Source organism: Agelaius tricolor, unplaced genomic scaffold, assembly GCF_023055355.1.
Source record: "Agelaius tricolor isolate 1412-34295 unplaced genomic scaffold, bAgeTri1.0.p SCAF_5, whole genome shotgun sequence".
Lineage (NCBI taxonomy): Eukaryota > Metazoa > Chordata > Aves > Passeriformes > Icteridae > Agelaius > Agelaius tricolor.
In genome coordinates this window covers 30673121-30698126 of record NW_027269265.1, presented here as the reverse complement: position 1 = coordinate 30698126, position 25006 = coordinate 30673121, and the positions used below count along the sequence as shown (strand labels likewise).

The following is a 25006-nucleotide window of genomic DNA, read 5'->3' as shown; positions in this document are numbered from 1 at the left end:
GCTATTGAATCAAAAATCACAAGCATCAACCAGCAACATTTGTTGTGTTTGTGTATGTGTAGTCCATTTTGAAAAACCTGAAGCCATACTAAATCTGGGGAAAAAAATCTCAGTGCAGAAATCCTGACTGGCCAAATTGGTTTTTAAAAAATTACCAAATTTTAAAAATCCCCAGACAGATATCAGGTTCCAGTACTGAGTTCTTGTAGGAAGAGGCAAGAGAGGTTGCTTAGTTCAGTTTCTTTGCCTCAGAAGCAATCAGATAGAAGGAATTATTCTGCTCCTGAAGTTCTTCATAAGTGTTGCCACTGCCCAGTTAACCAGTGTGAAAATACCATGGAAAATAAATTATTAAACTATACTGTTATTACTAACTTGCCAGTTCCAGAGAAACAAATGCAGCCACATTTACATATGTGTCCATCTGTCTGTTTTTACACTTTATGTCTTCAACCAGTGGGTGAAATTGTTTTAATCCAAGCTGCAGTCTATTTTTTTTTTAATTTGTTTTTTCCCCCTGCTGATATTTTTCTCTGTGTGTATGTTATTTGTAGATGGACATGCATATTCTTGAAAGTAGCTAGTCCTTAATTGCCCCTTTAAGTAACCTAATCTATCTGGCCATGGTAGTTTTAACTGGAGTATGCAGCAGAGTTCTCCATGGATAATTTTCGTTAGTTAGCAGATTGTTACCATCTCAGTGTTGCTGAAATCCCTAATCTCAGGTCAGCGTGAAGCTGCAGTGGTTACAATCCTGTTGCCTGATGCAGTGTTGAATGGAAGTGCTTTCTGTCAGAAACATGTGGTCTCTTCAGTGGAGAGCCTGCGTAAATCCTGTGTAAATAGAGGGAGGCTAACAAAGGATGAGCCCCTGCAGCTCAGAGCATTTGGAGCCATTTGGAGGCTGAATTTGCTAAATGCTGCTTATACCGCCTGAAAAGTTGAAGAGAAAGGAGCACAAAATCCCTTCTTTTTTCTCTTTCTGCTCCTACCCTGGGGGGAGGGTGTTAAGGGCCAGGGAAGCCTGAGGTAAGCCTATGAAGACTGTTTTTTCAGTGCTCTTTTGAGTGTGAAAAAGGTGGCATGGGTCACTGTCCCCTCTTTAATGTCGGAAAACCCACACAGTTAGTAAATGTTGCATGTAAACTAACGCATTTCATCCCTTCTCCTGCACTCCACGGCAGTGGGCCATGAACTAGTCACTTGAAAATCACAGAAAAATTTCACTTCAACATGTCTGGACAGTTTAGCACAGCAGGAACGTAAGAGAGATCAGTAATTAGCAGTTTGCTTTACTGTTGTTCCCCTTGTCTGCATTGGAACGCTTTTTTCACCTGATGAGAAAAAATGTTGGATTGCAATGAACAAACCATGAACCTCCTGGCTGTATAAAGGAGCTTAACATTTAAACTGTGGTTTATTAATTTTCTCTTATATAAGCTACAAAAATACATTTTTGACGTTTGACAGAATTTCTAAGATTTCTCAATTCACTTTACAAATAAACATGAAATCTAAACACAGACAATTAAGAACACAAAAAGGCCAGTCTTTTTCTTATTTTTGGACAGAAAAATAATAAAAGGGGAAATGTGAAACTTAACAGTTCTGAAAATAATTTTGAAGGACTTAGATCACTGATTTTATAGCATGCATGGCTATAATAATAGCTGAAATGTCATTCACATGTACATCATTCCTACTTTGAATAAATAATAAAACATTAGTGAATTTCTTTTTGCAAATAAGATATGTTAGTGACTCTAGACAGGTGCCTATCCAGAAACAGAAAATAAACAGTTTTCATTCTGCCTCTTGTAAATACACTTTATATACAAGATACTATGCAAGTCCTTAAGCCCCTAACACATATAGCCAGATGGCAATAGGGACTTGCTCCTGAATGACAAACTATGCTAAGTTGTAATTAGATTACATAGAATAGCTTTGTATGTGGGGTCTGATAGCATCTTAAGTTTTCTTCTTATTTGAATTTGCAATAATTATTAATTCATACATGTCATCTTTACATTATCAGTCCAGTGGAATTGCTGGGTTTTATTCTGGAAAGCAAAAGAAGAGCTTGAGACAACGCCAGGTCTTTGTCTCCTTCTAGAAGGGCATCCTCTAGAGAGATGGTAGTGGTATAGGTCTGAAATTTTCTCCTGTTCTCTCTAGTGCACCAGTGTCCAACCTTTCTTTCTGTCCAAGATGCTCTCTGAAACATAGAACAGGGAACCATGAAGCATATGTTTGGTGTCTCAGAGACACCAGGGCAGAGAATGCAGTGGTCTGATTACAGCAGCTCACCTGAGGACACTCCATTCCAGGAAGAAGTGACCATGAAGGTCAGCACAGGCTCAGTGTGCCTGTAAGGCCCCTGAACAGCTTCTGATGGCTCCTTTCCTCCTGGAGTAAAGTAATCTAGCAAAACCAGCACAGGTACTGGCAGAGCAGTGCCAATGACGGCCCAGCTCTAAGCTGGGTTGCCCACCTGAACTGTTTGTGATTTTCAAAGTCCCACACTTGCCAGTCATAACCTATCTTAGTTTCCCTGGGCAAGAAATGCAGGAGATAAGTATGGCCTCTTGCCTCCTGTGGTGTGAGGAAACTTAACTTCATGGAACAAGGATCATTAAGAGGAAGAGAAAGAAAAAAACCAATCCGTAGCCAGGACTTCATTCAAAGATCTGTGATCTACTGGAGCTGTAAGGCTAAAAGCCTGATAATTTTAACAGGATGGAATGAAGATAAGGATTCTCCTGAAGGGTCTTTGAATCTGGAGCTGACCTTCCCTCTCTGTTAGTCTTCCTTTAAGTACAGACTATGTTATCTTCAAAAACATCTTCAGACAGTTCTCTCCAGCTTTTTGGCAGTGATAATTAACCAGATTTTTAAGATTTTTCTCTAGTGGTGTTATGGATTGTATTACTAAGTCCCTATTAATAATGGTTTACATAATTTATGTGTCTAGATGGGCACATTATAAGTACAAACAAATAATTGCAAGTTGTGAATATCGGCTGCATGCAGATTTTCTTCTTTGTTTTGCATTTATATCTACATATCTACATATTCCACTCCATCAAAATATTAGTCTGGAATATTAGAGTAGTTTACTTAAGATCAGCATAGTGCACTGCAGCTTTCCTTTACAGAAAAACTTTAACTTGCTTTTCGTATTGCATCCACTATTTTTAGAAAAATGGCGAAGTGTCTTGTCTTCCCCCGAGTTTAGATACTCCTGCTGTTCTCTCTTTTGCTTTAGTGTGACAAACCTTAAAGCTGTAAGGGGCCTCTGATGATGAAGAAGCTCAAACGCTGAGTTCTGAAATGTACTTTTCCAGAAATCACTTTTTAAACTGCTCTACTGGCTACGATGGTAATAGAAACTATTTCTAGAATTTGAATCTGGACTGTTACCAGGCTTCTGTGCTTTGGCCTGACTGGGTCATCCTTTTCACTTACCATTTTGATAGATTGTGAATTTGTTATTCATCCTGTTCACACGCAGTAAAAGGACAAGATGGGCAACTTCTAAACTTACTTCATCTGTTGCTAGGTTTTTACTCTATGAAGAGCACAAAGACTAGGGTTGAGATAATACTGATAATGTGGGAGACTAACAAAGAAAAATTCATTGATACAATAAGGTTGGACAGGCTTTACATAGGACTGGTCTCTGTTTCTCAAAGAGTCCTTGGCTATGTCAACACTGGGCTTTGCAAGCTTATCTGTCCAAGGAAATCAGCTTGCAGCAAACTGGAATTATGATGCAATGGAAACCCCGCCATGACTGCTTATTTGATATTTTTTAAAGAAGAGGTAATATCCTTTGCTTTCAATGCAAAGGAATTCAGCTTGTGGAACGAAACCCTCAGCACATACTAAGAGTGCCTGAGCACAGAGCCAGTGTGGAAGCCCCAATTTCCCACTGTGTAAAGAAGACTTGCATCTTCAGCATCCTCAGCAAACTCTTCCCCTAGAAGAGAAGGTCTTTAAGGAACCCCAGGTGGGTCCCTTTGCAAGGTTTCTTGTAAACTCTTTCCATCTTTTATAGGGGTTATTGAGACTATTACATAGCATTGCTATAATCTTAAACAAGCTGGGTAAAAAGCCTAATTCTCTACTGGCTCGAATCAGGCCTAGTCATTGACACCTCACAAAGAGAGTGCCACTTAAGAATTCTCCACCTTCCTGCAACACTGATAGGGTTTTGCAATCATGCATACTCTTTGCACAAGGATAAATGAGTGAACAGTATGGGAAGCAGGAGAAAATCACCTTTAATTTTTTTGGTTCTGTGTGAAAGAGAGAGACAGTGGACCAAAATCCAAACCTTAATTTCTCCTCTAGAAAATTGGGATAACTATGCTTGTATAATTACCATTTCCATAGAACTTTGGATTTTACTCTACTCTTCTTACAAATTACCATCTAAGCCAGGATATGAATGGTTCATATAAGCAGAATCTCTTGTAATGATGATTTAAATTATTTAAATTTTGATTCCTTCATACAGTAGTGAAAAATATGGTTAATCCAGTCTGCCATAAAGTGACTATCATATCTGTTCATTTTATTTCGCTTTTGATATTGTACTTTTCTCCATTTAAAGCAACTGACATTTATTTGGATAAAGCAAGCTAGGACCAGAAGTAAATAATTCCATCTTGGAAAAGACTGTTATGGGCTTTTTCTGTGATTTCTTCTCACTAGAACCTGCATCCACTAAACTGAGTGGTTGTAGTCCTATTAAAGATATGACATTACAGATTAACAGGCCTGTCGTACACCAGTAGGAACAAATCTGGCTGCATTTTTCTTCTGATATCATTTGGAGTTACAATATTTGAGTTTTCTTTTGTGAGGTTATGGAACAGATTAGGGAAGCACTGACTCATGATTTCAACTGCTGATTACGATGGGAATGCAATGAGAGCTTTAACTGAACTTTTCTTTCTTGGGCTGCTATTAGCTTTTTCAAACCAGGGTATTAATAACCTCATCAAAAAGTCCAAACACTGATATAGCAGGTGGGAGACTCCTGCTGAGGATGCTCACAAATAGGAGAGTATATGCAGACAGACAGGAATTTGTCCATAGAGAGAGTGAACTGGTGTTTCTGTGGTTTGAAAGGATGGTGCAGAGCAGAAGTTTTACAGCTCCACACATCCTGTGCATACACACATTACTTTTACATAAAGAGACAAAGATATCTTTATCTGCACGACAGATAGACAAACAGACTGACTGACTTCAAACTTGCACTTTCAGTAGAGATTTTTCCCCCCATCTCCGGGTACTGCTTTTCAAAATTGCCTGAGGCTACAGTACAGCACCTCAGATCCCCAAGGCCCATTGCCTGGCTCCTAATAGCCACTCTCCATCTGTGTCACATGAACAGCTGATGAGATAGCTCCAGTGTCTGTATTTTGGAGAGCATATCCACCCAGGTTAAAATGCTGGGGTTGCCAAGGAGCAGTCAGAAGCCATTAGTGTTTGTGAGAATTTGCCTTGCAGCAGTTCCTTGGCATAGTGGAAAGTGTGTGTGCGTGTGTGTGTGCGCGCGCACACGTGTCTGAGAGAGAGGGGTAGGGTGGAATACATGGGGGGGAAGAAGGCAGCAGAAAGGAGTGCTTTCTAAATAACTGATATATTACAAAAGCAAACAGTTGGTTACAGTGCTTAGAGCTTCCATAATCTCTTCAACTACCTTACTGTGATTTGACTCTCCTTTCTCTATCGTTAATAGAAGAGAAAAAAAAAGGCACGAGAAACACAGCAGCGACTTCAGGGTCTTGCTCTGGTGTTTGGGCAGATGGAAAGGAGCTGCTCTGCCTTGGGGCAGGGTGGTTGTAATGAAGTGGCCTGTCAGTCTGTAAATAGTGAGGGTCATCTCTTCCATGTGATGGAGGGTATCACATTGCAGTGAAAATGGAAATGTCAATAAAATTAATCTGCCAGCTCTTTGCTGTGGCTTTTTTTGTCTCTCCAGTCCAAAAGGGTCAGTTTTTCAGAGGGGACGCAGTACAAGAAGGGTGATCTGGCATGGGAGGGAAGATGAAGCTGAAATGCAAGTTTTGAAGCAAATGGACTGTATGTAGCAGCAATGTATTTCGTTTAGTAGCACTACAGATCTAGACGAGGCTATAGGAATTAGCTCATGAATCTATAGCATTCCTCAGGAAGCTATGGAGCGTCTAGCTCAGGCTACATTGAGCACAGAGTTTATTGTTTTAGGCTTTCTTGGACAAGGTTTTTACTTAGCATGGGATTTATGGCATTTACTGCTAATGAATGTCTATTCTTAAATTACAAAAACCACCGTCTCAGCACAATTCCCAGATGTCCTTCCAGGACCTCGGCTTCTTAAACACCAGCAGGGAGCATAAACTCTCCACTTCTCTGTTTTCCTCTTTCGTGTGGCTCCGGGCTAATGATGTGTAAGGAAAACACAGCAATCTATAAAGTCTCAGTGCTGTCCCAGTATTCTTCATTTATTTTGCATTTGATTATGCCACAAGTCGGATCTTGTTTCTTTCCTTTTTTTAAAGTTATTAGTTCAAATATTAATGTAGGAATATGGCATATATTGCTGCTCTTGATTGATGCCTTCCCAAAAACAGGAAGACGTGCTCGTATGAATTTTAAGAAAGTAGGGGTCCTGCAATGCCTTGCCAGAAGAGTTTTTCAGATACATAATTTAGATGCCCTCCAGGCAGGCTTTCAAGGCATTTTTGCTGGAGGGCAAGAAAAAATAACTATGACTGTTAAAAGTAAATGATTTTTGCTAATGCACAATTAATGCCAGGGAAAAGCACAGAAGAGAAGGATGTTGATGGAAAGTTCTGATTAAGTGAGAGCTCTACCTTGATGTGCATCTTTTTATTTTAATGATTATAACCACTGATGCAGAGATGTAGAAGTTTTCATGTCATGCAAATGCTGTACGCAGGGTCAGACTAGGTGTACGTGTTTGTGAGTGCGTGTGTGTGTGTGTGCTGGGAGGTGATGGTGACTGGGAGGGGCTCCTCTGACAGTGTGTTATGTGCACTGAACAGTGACATGGTTACTGCCACCTCTGCAGAGGGCCTCGAATATATAGACTACAGAACATTTAACTTGATTACTTATACGTACATATTCAGAATGGTTGTAGGGATGCATTTACAGTAAATGGGTTTTCTTGTGGCAGGTTTTCTCACATTGAATCCCATAATTGAAAAAGAGGTACTGCACTATGTCAAGCCCACAATTATAATTGAATTAATGATATATGCATGTGTGAAACACAAAATTAGTATTTGGAGAGACACGGTTTTCTAATTTTTACATATTTGCATCAGCATTCTTATATAATAAGAAACAGTATGTGCCTGATCTAACAAATAAAAACCCCCCAAACTGTGGTAGTGTCTTGGCAATTAATGTCTTGGTATTTTTTGGCTTCTGTATTTGGTTCATTAAACATCTCCTCCTTCCTGTTTTTCTCTTTGTTGTAGGTGATGGTTTAGACAACAGTGTAGCCTCACCTGGTACAGGAGATGATGATGACCCAGACAAGGACAAAAAGCGTCAGAAGAAAAGAGGCATTTTCCCCAAAGTAGCAACAAATATCATGAGAGCGTGGCTTTTCCAGCATCTCACAGTAAGTGGTGACCAAAACCAAAATAAATTTCTATTCATGTGCCTAATGAGGTTTATTCATCACTACTAGAAATCAATTATCCCCATAATTTTTTGCCCATTATTAGGTCTCAGGATTTGTTGCTTTTTTTTTTATTAGATTTTTTTCCTTAGGTCTTGGAATCATGACAAATCTGAAAGAAATCTATCTATCTATCTATCTATCTAATCTCTATAGATGTATATATATACACATCCTTTGGAAAGAAAGAGAGAATACAACGCCTTAGCATGGAACACCATCTATATATGAAGTAACCATTTTTGGCTTTGAACTATTCATAATCTTCCTACAGACAGCAAAAGGGGGATTCTTACTTTAACATATAGAAAGCTCTGACTTCTGGATTCTTTATTGCTGGCCTCTGTTTACACAAACTTTGTATGTATTGGTGAAAGAGAGAGCCCTGCTCTGTGTGCGTGTGCTGACATACACTGTGGATGTTAGAGAAGTCAAAGCAGCAGCTTGCAACCTTGCCATTGTCACTTTTTTGTGAGGAAATAAAGAAAGCTTATAGATTCCTTAATTTTTCAGTTGTGTAACAGAGAGAATAAGCACCTCTTTTGCTTCTCTTCAAGTCCATAAATATTAAAACCTAGCCATATTCACATTTGGGGGGAGAGAGATTAAATATGTGAAATAGCAGTGCTTTCCTGGGCTTTTATTTGTCTGCTTGCTATTGGTATTGTGTTGGTGTTCTGTTGACTGTTATAGCTTCATTTAGGCATCAAAACACAATTCCACAGAAAACCTAGTAAGCCTAGTTTACTTCATGTGAGAAATAATGGAAACTGGTAAAATTATCAATTTTCTTCTTTCTTGCACTTTGAAATTGTTTCTTACTGATAAGGCTTGAAATGCTAACTGTTATTAACTGCCTCTTCTTCTACCGAAGTTTTATAAATTTCCATGGTTTTATAAATTTCCTGCTGCTGGTTACAGTGTAATGATTCTGGACCCGATTTATTTATGATAGAGACTATTGAACTGCTCTGCCAGCAGCACAGCTAAAGGGGGGAGAGATAGATTCACATTTCTAAACCATCATTTTGATGTAAGGACGTTAGTAGCAAACTAAGGTGCATTGATCTGGCCTGTGGGGTCAGGATTAGCTGGAATAGCCAGTGTCTCTGCTGGAGTAGTGGTTATTCCTGCCTCTCAGCTATGGCCATTTCAAAGGTCAGGTGCCCTGTACCCACTTGGCTCAGAGGAATTAGACAGAACATGAGTCTCTGGGCTGATTACTTAACCAAAGACAAAATAATGAGTCCTAAGCAAATACTGACTAATTGAAAGGGCTGTAAATCCATTACATATTGGTCAGGGATAATCAGGAGTATTTAATCACTTTTATCTATTCAGGAGCACTGAAGCTGCAACAGCAAAGCCCTGAACCTTGCCATGTGCTTATTATTCTCATCATTATCAAAATTACTTCACAGCTGTTCTTTGCTACATCACCTCAGCTGGAGATTTACTAACCTGTAAAATGTTTTTAATTTGGAAGTCGAGTGAGTGCTAGTGGAGGGTTTTTCGTTTAGCTGTAGGGTATCTTTACACGAGTAGTACAGGCAGACAGCAAAAAGCAGGGCCACAAATAAACAAGTTTGGTTTGTAGACACCTCCATGTTAACTGCATTTCCTCCTATGAAATTTGGGATATCAATTTTTTTTCCTTCCTGCCTTTCTTTCTTATGTGCTCCTTGAAAGCATTTGACACTTGCTTATTAAACAGTCAACTGCCTCTCACTTCTCTTGAGGAAAGTTCTTCTGGCTTTTTGAAATCCCTTTTCCTTGTTTCTATCCTCTCTCTCCTGACCCTCTCCATCCTGCATGAATTAAGGAAATTTGCCGTCACTGGTGAGGATGGCCTCACAAAAATCAGATTAAATGAACACAAAAAAGCCCCAAACCTTTTACCGTCCAGGCTTTAATGAGTTTGCAGGTGTTGAAAGATTTACTGCGCTGTAATTCTCAGACCTGCAAACTGATAATGGAGACCCCTGACCAGTGCAATGTAAATTCAGAAAGATTCTTGCCATAAACACATGCAGGGAAGGAAGAAAACTCCTTTCTTTTAAAGATCTCACACTTTTTCTCAAATTAGCTTGTCCATTCAAAATGTTACTCTGGCTGAGCCAGAACAGGGGAATCTGTGATGTACAATTTTATTGTTTCAAGTAAATATCTTTACAATGACAGTCCATGATTCAATGTACATTCCTTCATTACTACTCTAACCTTATTTCAAATTGGTTTGTTCCTCTTTTGTGCTGTATGACCTGTTCTTGTATTACAATAATCCCCTGATGTACCCTTTTTTCTTTCTCTCTCTCACTCTCTCTTTTTTTTTTTTAAGAAACTAATTGAATTATCTCATTATTTTAATTTGTTAAGCAAATGTATTTTATGTCTCAGGATGTGTTCTTAAAGAAGGAGCTGCTTAGGCTTTGCCCCCTGAATGGGCCATTGGTACATTTTGACATTCATGCATTCATTAAGGAGAGGAACATAAAAGAGCTCTGGTTGTATTTTTTTTTTCAAACACCCAACCAGCATGGAGCAACTTTTCCATAAGCCACAGGGGTCTCTCTACATATGTTCTCAACTGCAAGCCATTGTCACCTATTCTGAATACCTCAAAAGGACAAATAAAAAACTAAAGGCCAACTGTAGCAATTGTTAGCTGTTAGTCTCAATATGACAAAAATCATTAACCTCTGATTTCCCTGGAAGGAGAGGCAGTGGCAGTCCATCTCTTCTGGCATGGATTAAATGTAGAAGCCCGTTAGACTGTCAAATTCCAAGAGAGTAACTCAGATCTGACCATTGTATTTACTTATGATTTTAAATAAAATGCTATTTTTTTCCTTTATTCAATCAGTTTGCAAACTCCTAAGGCAGCCAATTTTAAAAATTGAATGGCCTAAGTGGCTTTTTTGAAGAGACAGGCACTTGAACTCTGATGTAGAATGAATGTGTCTGACAGGCTCTGTCTTTCAAAACAATTTCTAACCCCTATCACAGCTTCCATTTTGTAGTAACTTTAATTATATTTGAAATAGGATACACATGCATGTTTTTATTGTTGGAAATCAAATGCAAAGAGTAAGAGCTTCTGTCATGTTCTCATTCACTTACTGAGCTCTGTCTTACATTTGGAATTACAACACTACCGGAAGATAAAAGATCTGAGGATGAATTGGTTGGAAATGTGTATGCTTTTTCTGGATAATATCCAGTGTTTAAGAAAGTAGAGGAAATCCTAGTCTGGTAGTATAATCTTTTCAATAGTACATAAAGATTACGACATCAGAAAGGTAAACCTGACATTAAGACTGTTTTTAGTCAAGTTCAAAGGTGGTTAAAGAAAAGAAACAGCAAGAAATCTGACCCAAGCTGAGAGTTTATTCATAGCTTTGGAAGACTCCTTTTCCTCTATGCTAAGGAGTTCTTAGTACACTCAATTAGCCTCTCAGACATCACTGCTTTCCTCCCTCAAGTGCTCCCCTATTTGCCCTGCAAAGAACATATTTGATCACAAAGTGAAAACAGGAAGTGCTCAAATGTGTAGATACGTTCAGCTTACACCAGTGCTGAAATTAGGATTTCTTACCAGCAACTATAGAGCCGGTCCCCCTCCTCCCATGCCCTTTTGAGGGATGGAGGACCTTTAAAATATATATACAAAATCAGAAGAGAGGAAAGTTATAAAGGAAGTAATTATACCACTCTATGGGCTTGTACCTCTGGTAGTTCATCCACTTCTGCAGCAGTGTGCCAAAGACTACATTTTTGCTACATTCAACATTTTTTCACCTTTTTTTACCGAGCTGGTAGAACAGAGTCTCAATTATGCTTTGACACTTACCTGGAGGGATGCCCTTTGTTAAAATTCTATTTTGGTTGGTTTTTTTGGTATAGTGTTTGAGAAGACGCGTATCATAACTAATAGTACCAGATTTACCAATGGTAGCTTGCAAACTAAAGCTTTCTTAATGTAAATGCCTAATTCCCATCTGATGGTATTTGGGATGTCTCCCCTAAAGCCAGAGGAGCTGAGCTATTTTTTCTGCTTTTTTTTTGCTAGCTGAAGTTCTGTTTTCTAACTTTGAACAATGTCATTTTAGCCTGATTTCCACAATCTTCTGGCTGAAGATCTTGCTCTTTACACAGTTTACTGTAGAATATATCTTGGTTTTATCTGTTTCATTGTCAGGCTAAAGTTCTCCTGGAAGGTGATAAAATGAACCAGCCACAGCTTTTGTACTTACCTGAATTAATTTTCTTAACTTGTTACATTCAGGTGTCCAGATTGGAAAATATGAATAGTCTCACTGAAACAGATTTTTTTTTCTCTATTTATGTGGGTGTATCTGAGAATAAAATGTGTATCTATCATATTTTGATGAATGGCTTATCAAGCCTTTTATACAGGGCAGCTATTTTATTTATTCATTAGATTTGATTCTAGAGATGAATGTCATCATCCAAAGCCAATCTTGGCGCAAGTATTCAAGGAAGTTGAATCCAACCCACCTTCAAAAATATCTCCTTCCATATTTTATTTTAGTAATAATACCTTAAAGAAAAGTTATAAACATAGCTGGCTGTTGCACTGCACACTGAACAGCTTACTTTCACATCAAACTGCAGAAGAACAGCTTTACTGAGATGTGATCTGGGAGAAGCATTCTTCACTTTGTTGTTTTTCCTCTACTTTAAAAAAACAAAACAAAACCCAAAAATACAACAGACTTCTGTCCAGTTAAAATGGCAAGAAGAAGGCTGGGAGACTCCAGATAATACAGGAATGTGCAGTCATTCTAGTGTATTTTAGTGTGTGTGTTGGAGTGCATTGTAACATGCTATAGCCTCCAAGGGTACACACAGGAGATGGACAATGTCCTCTGATTCTCCTATAAAACTATCTGCACATGTGTTTGCGTGGCTGCCATCTCCACCTCAGGGCACCACGGGGTCAGAGAGCTGGAGGAGCCTAAGCTACATTTTTATTCCAGGTCTGCTTTTAGGCTGCGTGCTGTTTTCAGCAAGGTAATAAGTTGCCTGCTGGTGTAGAACAGACCTCTTTGTACAAACACCACCCTGTTGGAAGCATGTCCTACAAAATAATATTGTGCTCATTTTTCAGCTGGAAAAACTTTTGTGAGGAGAGGTTAAATGATTTCACCCCCCAGTGCTAAAGAAAAATCAGTGCCTGACTGCTAAACTCCCATGACCTGTGGTCTTGCAGTCCTCAGGACAACAGAGCTGTGCCTCTTTGTACCCCAGAATTGCTCTGGTGTCTCCTCAGAAGGGCTTGTGGTGGCCATTAACATTTGTAGTTATTGCTTCTGGAAGCACAGCCCTGCCTAATGTCATCAGCATCCCCCTCCTGTCCTGCCTGTCTGCACTACCGTGTCACCAGCATGGGCAGAATAAATCCGGAAATCTTTCTCAGAATGACACTTCTGATCCCAGGCTGAAAGGTTTCATCCTCTGAGTGCTCCTAGTCCTCAGCCATGAAAGCATCCTGAAGAATTAGCAAGAGACCAAACATTCACATACCTTTTAAACACCACAATCTTAAAAGAAAAGAGCTGAAATGGGATGGGGGTGGGGCTTTGTTTGTTTTAAAAATGGAATCTGAGATTAGATCTGACATTTCTACATCCACCCCCTACAGAAGAGGGAACCCAGGGTCATGGGGTGTGTGGGCCTCAAAAGCTAGCTTTGTCTGGGAGTGGTTAATCTAATCATTGTTACATAGACATCTGTTATTTCTTCTGAAAAATTGATGCTTTTGTGACACAATGATCCATCTATTTAGTACAACAGCCTGAGTAATTAAATTAAAAAAAGAATATTTTTGCGGGAGCATGTATTATAAAACTGCCATACCTCCTTGTACCAGTGAAAAGGCTGAGGAGAGGGAGTGGAAGATGGAGAGGGGCAGAGGGAGATGAGTGCTTTAAGTCTCGCATTGTTTTCTGCTGGCTGGAGGAAAACATCTGTGAATTGTTTGAACTGAACCTTAGCAGGGACTGTCTGAATCTGTGTCATCTCTGTTTAATTTCAGGAAATGATGTCACAGCGCATTAAATAACAATGCTGCATGATTTATTTTTACTTGTACATGCTGTCCTAAGCATTTCAGTTACACGGCAGTGTTTCCAATTAAGTGCAAGCTTTCGGTTTTGACAAATATACTCAGTAATGCTTTTTTGGGGGGGCACAGGCTATGGGGAGGCTGGGTTTTTTAGGGGGTCACCAAGGTTCAGGGCTGTCGGAGGGCTCTGGGCCCATTTGTCATGTGCTTATTTGTAGTTGGGACTGGATGTCAGCTCTCTCGTCACCCATGGCAACCTCCAGGACTGTGGGTTTGTTACAAAGCCTGTCTGGGGGAGAAAAAAACCTAAATATTCCGAACCGATCCGTCAAAAGACCTATTAGATAGTTATAGCCAGCCCTATGTACTGTAGCTTTTGCCTCGATCAAACTTTCTGCACTCCCCCTTCTTCTGCAGAAGAATAGAGGACATAAGTCAATTCTGTCTGCCATCTGTCGCCTCTCTCCCTGCTCCTCAAATTAAAGAGACAGTCCAAAATTTAAATAATTGGATACAATCACAGGAAGCCAGCCTGGAAATTATTACATGTGCAATTGGTTGAGGGTTTTTTTTTTACTTCTCATTTTATTTTGAAGAGAGGATCTTTATTGTGCTTCTTTGGAGATCAAAATATGTTGTGTGTTTCAGCTTCAAAAATAGCATGCTGAGAAATACTGGATTTGCAGTGTCACTGGGTTGTTTTCTAATAGGATTCCTAGTTATATATAGGGTGAAATTCACACACACACATACACACCCTCCCCAACCCCCAAAGAATCCCCAAATTGTGAATCCTGCAAGGAACAAGTAAATTAATCACACCACCCTTCCCCTCCAGCTCTCCTATCCCTTTCATTGCCTTTCTGTCCCCAAATCCATGGCAGGCTGACGGGCTGCAGCAAAATCTTTTTTTGGTGCAACTAGGACAATTTAAGCTGTTGAGTCTATCTAATGGGCCTCTTCTAGGCCTGCTATAAGAGTTTTTCACAGTACCCTGTCTGATATTAGCTAGTTATGCTTTGCCTTTTCCTCTCCTTGTTTTTATCTTTATACCAGCCTGCCTGGTTTTGCCTCCTCCTCATCAACAGGCAGCACAATGTGTCAGGACTGCAGCAAGGTGAATTTCATTCATGTGACATATGAGGTCAGCCAATGCCAAGCCATCAGATAACGTGGCTAGATGTTACTTCCCAGTTTAAAATTTTACCTGCCATTTTCAAACAGGAGATTCCTGAGAACAGCAAAAAACATGTGCATGGTTTGAACTGAAGTTTGATTAAAAAGCCTCTACTGAGCAAGCTGAATGTGGCCTAGCAAAAGATAGGATCAGCCACTGTTTTTCTCTGGTTGTTATTGTCAGATTACAAAGCTTTGCAGAGTCAGTATAGGAAGGAAAAAAAGAAGGAAAGAGAAGAGAAGAGAAGAGAAAAGAAAAGAAAAGAAAAGAAAAGAAAAGAAAAGAAAAGAAAAGAAAAGAAAAGAAAAGAAAAGAAAAGAAAAGAAAAACCAAAGTCCAATTAATGAATTCCTTAAAGTAATTGAAACAAGGAACTGATAGTGACAAGAATTCGTTTATATAGAGTTGTGGCTGCCAGGCTCACAAGGCAAAAAGTGGTTTAAGCAAAGCGTATGTGAATGTAAAGTGTTTAAACACTTTTTTCATTCCAAAAACATTGCTCTAATAAATGTTGTGAACTGCACCTTTTGGAGATCAAGATCACAGTCAGCTAGAGGAGAGAAGTTTTTGGAATGTCCTCAGGGCCCACTACCTAAAGCTGTTGTCATCAGAAAACTCATAGTTCCTCCCTTTCTCTGTAGTGTGAGCACATGATTATACATAGACATAACAAATATTTTTAGGGAAAATACAATTGCTGTTGTTTGTGCAGTGATATTACCTCGCAGCTTTGCCTCAGGATATGTTTAAAACTTTCTTCTCAAGATTCATGAGCAGGACAATTGGTTTCAAGGAAGTTTCCAGTAAAATTAGAGTTATGTTGGGAAAAAAAAAACCCAAAAGACAAAAGCATGTTTCTGCCAACATTTCCACAACTGCAAAGAAATGGATGTGTCAATTCTTATTGCTGCCTAATGAAGAGAGTAGTTTGTGGCAGACAATATTACTCCTATTGTGGAGTTTGCCTTGAGTTATGATACCTAGAATACCATGCATTACATATTTTAGAGTTGATTGGCAGCACTTGTTTGTAATATCTAAAGCAATCATTGGCATCTCTAAAGACTTACAGTTATCTTTAATTATGGCAATACAGTTTTCATGCATTTATATTTGTTATTTTTTATTTTTAACTGCTATCCCCAAATCTGCCAAAACTAATTTCAGTTGTTTTGTCTGATACTGGATGATAGGCCATAAAGTGTTTTTTAAATCTTGGTTTTACCTTTTTATGATGGGATTTCAAAATATGTATTTTATTTGTAGCAGGTGACTGCTTATGTCCATAAAATGTTTAACATCTCATGACGTACTCTTACAATCTCAGGATAATAAATCTGAGTAGCTCAGTAAACAGAAGCAAATATTTTTGTGTAGTGTTTAAAAAAACCTTCATACATCAGTTTTTTTTAGTGCTGTAAAAATTTGACTGTCATCAGGATCAAGCTCTTATTTGGTCATTTCAAAGTGGGAACTTGATATTCTGAAGTGGATATACTGTGGAAATACCATCTGACTAAATCAGATAGCAATGGGAAAGTTCCTGTTCACTTTCTTAACATATACTAAATATGTGAAAGGAGTAGATTTTCATAACAACATAGCCTAGTCTAGATTACTTTAACATTGTTATGTCAATTAAAAAAACTTCAAAGATTATGTAAGCTACATTGTTAGTTGATATGCTGTATATCTACATAGACCATTATAAAAGCAGTTATTTTTCCTCACAGGTAAATTGATAAATTAGGGTTTGAGTCTTTATATGCAAATATTTGCAGATAATTCATAAATTAGTGACTAACAATATGTATCTCTCAGTCCTCCTTCCACTAATTCCAGTGGAACTCTGATCCCTTTGAAAAAGCCAGAAAATATGCAGAAAAAGCCAGAAATCATAATGGGAGACAGGCAGAAAAACACTTATTAAGTGTTAAATGCTCTAGCCACTTTATCCATGAATTACTCTTAATAACTCTTTCAGTGATTCCCTATTTTATGATAGGAAGACAAATGTCTTTAGTGCTCAACTGCTTTCACATTCTCTTGTGACACAAGTTTCACTACTGGCCCCAGGATGGGGTAGCACAAGGGAGCTCTGGCAGACCTGTGGGGTTTTCACTTCTCTTTCTAGCTGAGACCATGAGAAGACACTGTGCCTTAGTTTCCCTGTTTAAACAGTATGGCACAATGATTATGGCTGCTTTTTGAAGTGCTTTTTGTATTTACAGATGGAAAACACTGTGTAAGGCCTGTGTCTTTTGCTTTGCAACAGCTGATTTATAGAAAATTGCACTTCTGTTGTGATTTTATCCTGCTGTTGAAAGAGCATGACAGTCATGCTATGCTTGTACAAATACCTGAACTTCTGTAGACTGAAAGTTCAGGAGAATTTTATCTTTATGAAGGAGCATTTAATATATAATTAATGTTGTTATATTTTTGCTGGTCTATACTGTAGATGAAAGCATAGGATTTCTGCAAACTACTTCAGTGCAAATGTCTTGGTCTTGTGTTAATTTTGTCAGGTCTTTTCCTGATGTGGTGATTACTGCATGTAAATGCTATCAAATATCTTTCCCAAAAAGCACCAAGAGAAAGAACTTTGAGTGTCAACTGCTGGCCAAGAGGCAACAGTGAGAGGTAAAGGGAATGTAATGAAATTAAGCAATGCAACTTTGTACTTCAAGAACTTGCTAGTGGATATTCCCCTCCTCAACAGTCTGGGAGTGTCCTCATGTGAAGTTGGACTTTGCCAGCTTTCCAACCAGTCCTGATCCTTTCTGCTGCCCCTTTTGACTCAGCCAGGTGCTTCCCACTTGCGTATCCCACTTGTGCTTGAAGGAACAAACATAAAACAGGAGGGTGACTTAGAGCGAAGAGTAAGGGGCTGAAGGGATATTGCCAAGTCCCCATTTCATACTGGAAAGGTCCCTGCCTACTGAGGACCATGTGCAGATAGCTGACAGCTCTTTGGATAGTTCACAAATGGGCTGTTCAGGGTTATGGAGTATGAATAGGGAGCAAGATCATATGTGTGATAACAACTGGAATAAGGAAAGTTATGTGGTCAGAAAAGTGATGTGTGTATATTTGAGGGAGTCAGCAAAGGAGTGTTTCATAGGAATAGTGGCACATATTAATTGCAAAGAAAGTTGGCTAATTTGAGGGATCAGTTCAAAATCTTAATGTTTAAACAGTGCTTAATTTCAACCATAAAGGGATATTCTGATTTTTCTCTTTCAGATATAGAGTAGGAAATTAAACAGAAACAATGTGTTAATTATTGTGAACAAAAAATAGAGGGAAAATAATTTGATTCACTTCTCCTTTCCATCTTCTTTATTCTTTTGGTGGACTAATCCAAGAGTTGTGTTACTTGGTCTTGTCTGTTTTCATTTCAATTTCTTCCAGTTACACAGGGGAACTTTACTGCATGATCTAACTAATATTGCTTAGGAAAGAGAGGTGCTTCTTGAGTTGGTATGAACTTCTCTGTGGATGGTGGGATGAACTGCAGAGTTTTAGGATAATTCTAAGGATTCCACATTGTTTCACATAATATGCCCATTTAAACCTCAAGTTTAAGCAGCCTACAACCTATGAATGTGTTGCATGGTGGCCATAAACTGCCAAGCAAATGCTTCTCAGACCAAAAACCCCACTACTTTGTGCATATCTAACCAAAACATTTGTAGACAATTTACTACTATAATTAATCTTAGCTCTCCTGGCTTTTATGAACTTACATCCCACAATGCTCTTGGATGCAACCAACCTTCTGGGAAAAGGAGCTCTTGCCATTTTCTCTCCCTTTTATTTACCAAAACTTGTCCATTTAGAAAGCAATAATGCTTTCAAAGGAACCAGTGCAAAACAATATGTGCAGCAGGAGAATAAAATGTCTACAAATGAACAGGACTATGGTGTTTTTCTAGAATGGGTACAAATAAACATAACTGTAGAGCTGTGATACTATCATGAGTTTGGCTCCTGGGGTCTGAATCCTGTTCAAAGCCCCAGCTGAAAAGATAAAATATTGCACTTTCCAATTCAGCAGTACACTAACATCTTCTACTGCATCCCAAACAATCTCTGCAGCAAACTTCTTGCTGAGATGGAAAACTCTTTAAAACAAGGCCTGGGGACTCATGAGCTTTCTACTCAGTACTCTTTAGGCTCACTCCATGAAAAAGTATCTTGCCTAAAAGAGGCCAAATATCACACAACAGAGCTGGTGGGAAATTCAAACTGTTCTAAGCAAAGAAGTCAATAGAGCTGCTGTAGTGAAAGGTAATGTTCAGAGTGAGATCACCATGTTATGATCTCATGCTGAACATCGGGACTGGTTGGTTGGTTTTTTTTTTGAGGATTATGAAACTAGCCCGAGGCCAGTCTGGTGAGAGTCTGAGAAAGATACAGAAGGATGTTTGGAGAGCCTGGACTATCAGGGCCCTTATTCCCCAAAAAGGGTAACAGAGACTGAAAAAAGATGAGAGAAATGGGAGCTGTATTGTTATTTCCAGTGCTCTTTCCATCCATCCCAAAAATACAAGATCTAGCCCTAGACAGAGAATGTGTATACTGAAGCAGTGAATAAGCACAGGCTACAAAGAGATAACAGGAGAAAATACTGAAGAAGAACAAAATATCTTGCAGGAATAATGGAATTCAGCAGCCAAACCCCAGTTGTTTAGACTGTAGAACAATCTGTGGAAGTGCCTTTGCTTAGCACTTTTAAAATGAGACTCCAAAAAAACAGTTGAAGGTATACTGCTGAGAAACATCTTACATTCCTGGGCTTACGCTAAAGTAGTCTTGCCTGAAGGTTTTCTCATATTTTCATGTTTTCTTATTAATGATTAAAAACTGAAAAGTATCTTGAAATTAGAGCTGTTTTCAAAAGGAAGCCTTTCCAAATTTGGCTTCCTTCAGATTTAAGTTTATGTTGTATTAGTTTCAACTTTTTTAATGACGTTTCATTTATCTGTCAGTGGAAAAATTATTGCAAAATTAACTTACAAAGTCAAACTAGAAATGGGCTTGAGACACAAATTGAAGAACTAAGCTTAAGAGGAATATTTAATTACTGTTCCTTCAGGCACTGGGAGTGGATGCTGAAGGTCAGCCAGGCTTGGGCTCTGTCAAACTGACAAAGAAAGCAACTTTGTATTGAGAAACTTATGTAAAAAACACCTCCCTTTCAGATATTCAGAGACAGAAACTCTCACAATACATACAGTGATCTTCATTCACAACTTGTGAAGTTTCAGCAATATCTGGGTAAGGTACAGGTCTGAAATCAACCTCTACCCAGCTTGGTCTTTCCCCAGTATATCTGACATCTGCTCCAACATTTGCTCTTTGAAACATCAGTCCAAAACACCAAAAGTTGTTTGAGCATTCAAAACACAAATGTTGATTTTTAAAGTCATGGATCCAATGCAAATTTAATATAAAATGGAGTTGGCTATGGATTTACACAGAATCCATAGAAGTTTGAATGCCATGATGGGTGAAAACCATAGCTTTTTCACCTGCTTTTCACTTACAGGCATTTATGGCAATTTGATGCCATTGTTCAAAACCAAAGCTTGAGCCCTCAGAGAGGCAGAATGACCACAAGGAAATATTGACTGAGTGCCTGCTGTCTTCAGCTGCTGAATTTCACACACAGCTTTCCTCAAAAGTATCAGGAAGAAAGAGATTGTATTTCGAATTTAAAATGAAATTTTACTCTTGAACATTACTTTATAACAATGTAACTGTGGAGTTCCATGTTCATCTCAATGCCTTCCAGATCAAATGAACTCTGTTTTCATGGTAGAAAAATGCTTTATTTTTTTTTTCCTCTTTTTTTATTTTTTCCTCCTTCATTGCCAGAATTAGAAATTTAGTCTTGGATCTCAGATCCAAGTCGGATTCTTTCTGGCTCATTTATTGGCAGTCACAAGGATTATACAATAACAATAATGTTGCAATTACAATGGTAAAGCTATGTAATTACAATAATAAATAGACGATGGATTGGCCAGAAAAAAAGTCCAGTTTTCTTGCCTATAGCTAGACTGGCTTTATGAAGAAAAATATCACAAACTTCTATTATGGATTGGAATCAATGACATAATTTTTTTTGTCAGCAGAGAATCAAATGCAATTCAGACACACAGGGACATAAATCTGTTCAGTAAGTCAGTCACCTTTCAGAACACCACTGCTTAGTTTTATTTTTCTCCTTTTGGGTATTTTTTTCTGTCTGGCACAACATAGCGCTAGTAAGTCAGGCATGTTTGGAAGGATTTTAAAGTGAAGCAACAGGACAAAGATCTCTTTTTCTCCCTCTAAATTTTACTTCCCAGGAATGGGCTTGGGTACCCATTTTAAAGACAGGCATGACATGCCTTTATTAGGATTTTCATATGCAGTTCAGGAGTTACCTGCTTGAGAAATGAGAGCAGGAGCTTTCCATGGCTGCATGATGAAATCCTCCTAGCTGCAAAAGCAGTGAAAACTGACCTTTGCTCTCTGAACAAGGAGTCTTCTGGCATGGAGCTTAGTTTTCCTACAGCTCTTCGCAACTGTAAATAGTGTTAGTATACCCTGAATTCAGAGCTTGCAGCACTTTACATTACTATTGTGTATCTTAAAATAAACAACATTGCAAGCTGTTTATTTTGGTGTTACTATGTATGCATTTTTTAAACAGTGGTTACTTAAACAAACGTCTCTGTTCCCACAGCACTTAAAAGCTGCTGTTTGCTCGTTGTGGTTTTTGGGTTTTGTCACTTTTGTTTTGATTGTTTCTGAAAATCACACTGGAGGATACAGAAGACAGGAGTAAGTTGTACTTGTTCCAAGCAAATGCTTCATGTCACAGCTTTTTCTTTGTGCCAGTTTTTTCCATGTTCCTAGCAGAAATAATTTTGGTTTAGCTCAAATGTAGAGATCACCAGTATTCCAGATTGGTTGTAACTGTCCTCAAATGCATTTCTGCAGGCCAGTCAGGCCATGCATTTGTTATCAGAATTTGACCCTGAGATAGTAAGATTGTTTTAATAACATTAGTACTGATTATTTATTCATTGCTCAGCAAAGCAAAAGGTGCAGGGGATGAGAATTTAGGGAATTGAGGGTTTCCACATCTTCTTTCATCCTCCCTCATCAGTCTTCATTCATCCTTCCTAGAAACCTCAAGTGCAGAGCAAACTTCTGTGGTTGGGAATGCTGATAGGAGATTGATGAAAAAGCCATTATCAGACATCAACCTTTCAAAGCCCCACTGCCACAGCTTTGTGGCCCTCTACCTACACAGGAAACCCAGAGGACACTTGCAGGTTGGACGCTGTTCTGCTAGAGGGTTTGGTGATCTACACTGTTTTTCACCTGATCGATGAGCTTTTGGTGATGGCTCTGCTTCTTTCTATGCCATGTATACTGTTCTCATGGTGTATTAGGCTAAATCTTAGCAAAAGGTTAAGGAAAAAGCTTATTTCTCCCTTCCCTCACTCTCCTTCCCTTTGTGAAAGGTGTTTATGGTACCTCATGATTGTGATAGTTATTCTATAGTTGTTTTGGTCCATTTTGCCAATTTTTCCTAGGTAATCTTCAATTAGTCCTTTTTGCTAAGAAAGAAAAATACTCATCTGAGTCTGTAGAATTGTGTCTTAAGGGACTAAGAAATCAGAGGCTTCCTCTGTGTGAATATTGCACTATTACAAGGAAAGCTGAGGATAGCACAGCAAGGCCGCCATCAGAATTTCTTAGCAGAGGCAACACTGGTATAGGTTGATGGGTATGTGTTGTTAAAAATGGGTGGTTATCTTACCAGCTTCTGCCCTCATTTTGGAGTGAAAGTGTGCCTGGGCAGTCATGAAAGTACTGAGGTGATTCCTGTGTGGAAAAGGTTTAACAGGAGTGCTCCAACAAACATGGGAGGCAGCACTAAGCCGTATCAGGTACTGGACTAGCTCAGTCCAGCCTTGAGATCAGAACAGCAGGAGGGTTTGGTTTCCTTGTGCTTGGATACAGCTGAGAACTGAGTCCAAACTATTCATTTGTAGAACTTGTAAAGGTTGACTGTCTTTTTGCAACAGAAGGTAATCTCTTCACTCAACTGCTAATTGCCCCATGATGTTAATCAAGCAAGATTCTTAGATAAGGAAAATTAGTGTTTGAGAAAAATTGTGAATGCAGTTCTTTTGCAACTTGTGTAGACTGTAAACCAGTTTGGCTTCCTTAATTATGGTCTTCAAAGATAAACAGGTTGAAGGGTGTGTTGCAGTCCTTGGCACAAATATAGCATATTTCAGTACTTTGTTGAGCAAGCTGTGTGTTTCTGAGAAAGAAATAAAAAGTTACTTGCATTTTTTAATGTAGTTAAGATTTATTATTTTTTATTTATAGCTCAGCAGGCATTGATTTTCAGTGCTGTGTAAATGTTCATTTGCTTCTGGACTTCAATACCCTGGATAACAACCCCTGCTCTCTCAGCAGAACTGTGACAATTAAGGATGAGGGGAGCATTTGATAGAGAAGTGGCCAACAGCACAGCAGTCCAACAGCAGTTGGACTGTGTCATTCTATCTACTGAAGGAGGACAGTATAATATACCAGTGTACCACAGCTTTCCTTTTCACTCCTAACCTTTTCATCTAATCTGCAGAGCTATTAGCTGTTTTTTATTTTTCACCTACTGATAATTTTTCTCCTAACCAACCATGAGTCTTCCACAACTTTTCTTCTGCTTCACTCACTGAGATATGGATTAAATCTGCTTCAATGCTAATACATACATTTAAAATAGTTCTGCATGCTTTTTTTAGTCTAAATTCTATGCCAACAGTGTAATTTGTGACCAAAATTACTAACATCATTTACATCTGTAGGTGAACATTCCACCTCTTCTATCTGAGAGACAGAAGATGGCAGAATGATTAAAATATTTTAAATTATGTTAACAGAAATGAAAACTACTTAGTGGCAGCAAGATTTTGTGAGAAGGAGCAGGTAACATTAAATATTTTAAAAGTATTCTAAGAAGTGCTTTTTTCTTAGTTTTCACTAAATAAAATCTGCTCTATTGGCCAGACAAGTGCTCCACTGAGCCAGATAAGGGCCAGCAGTGAGTGGTGATGAGGCCAAGAAATGATGCAAGTGTAGGAAGATCCCAGAAGTCCCAGTATTTTTTCCAGGCTTCTGGTGGGCAGAAGTTTAAAGACTTTCAGAGCTGGAAATTTGCATCCAGATTGTAATGCTTAAAAGCCATTGATGCATTTACATTTTATTTTCAGGCCTGCTATGGACCAAACCATATATTCATGAGCTACAGTTGGAAGAGCTTAATTTTGGATTATTTGAATCATTGAGGTTGAGGACATTTATTAGACTATTTTCTGATGTGGAATGGGAATGGGACATTTGAATAAGCTTCACATTTCTTGATGTGTGGACCTAGCTTTCTAAACTGTATTAAAGAAAAAAAAAAAGAAAGAAAGAAAGGAGAGCCAGGATATCAGTTTACACATAATTTTAAATTAAACCTGCTTTCTTTCATGTAGCAACAGGAAAAACTTAGCAGCCCTGCAGTTTTCTAAGAAATTTTCATGAAATATTGGGAAATCTTTTTCCTCTTCATTTGAAGGGAACCCTGATTAAAACTCTAACCATTCCATGTCTTTTCGGTGTCCTATTCTCCATTGCTCTGATCCTCTTCACGTGATTGATTCTGGCAAAATAAAGCACTGATCAACCCATACATTTGGTAGAGTGCTTTTAAATAAATATCCCTGCTGTGTCCTGGTAGAAAGCATTCACACAGTTTTGACATAACCTAATCATGTGCAAAGCTAAACCTCTAGTAGCCAGCTCTTGCAGACATTTTTTTTTTCCCTTTTCCCCTCCCTTCTTCTTCACATGGCCCCTTCAGAGCTGCTGGAGGGCGTTGTTGAGAAGTTGCTACCGTTGATACAGTTGCTATTAATCACAGTCTGCCGTGTTGTGACGCAGGTTCTAATAACATCCCATTGAGCTG

At 38.7% G+C, this 25006-nt stretch overlaps 1 protein-coding gene across 9 annotated transcripts in view; it reads left to right on the top strand.

Moving 5' to 3' along the window:
* The window catches only part of MEIS2 (Meis homeobox 2), a 174601-nt gene that overhangs the window by 45475 nt on the left and 104120 nt on the right, over positions 1 to 25006 (top strand). For all 9 annotated transcript variants that reach the window (XM_071427013.1, XM_071427004.1, XM_071427008.1 and 6 more), the window contains one exon: positions 7506 to 7651. In XM_071427013.1, the coding sequence (XP_071283114.1) occupies positions 7506 to 7651 (146 nt within the window). The remainder of the gene's footprint in view (positions 1 to 7505; positions 7652 to 25006) is intronic.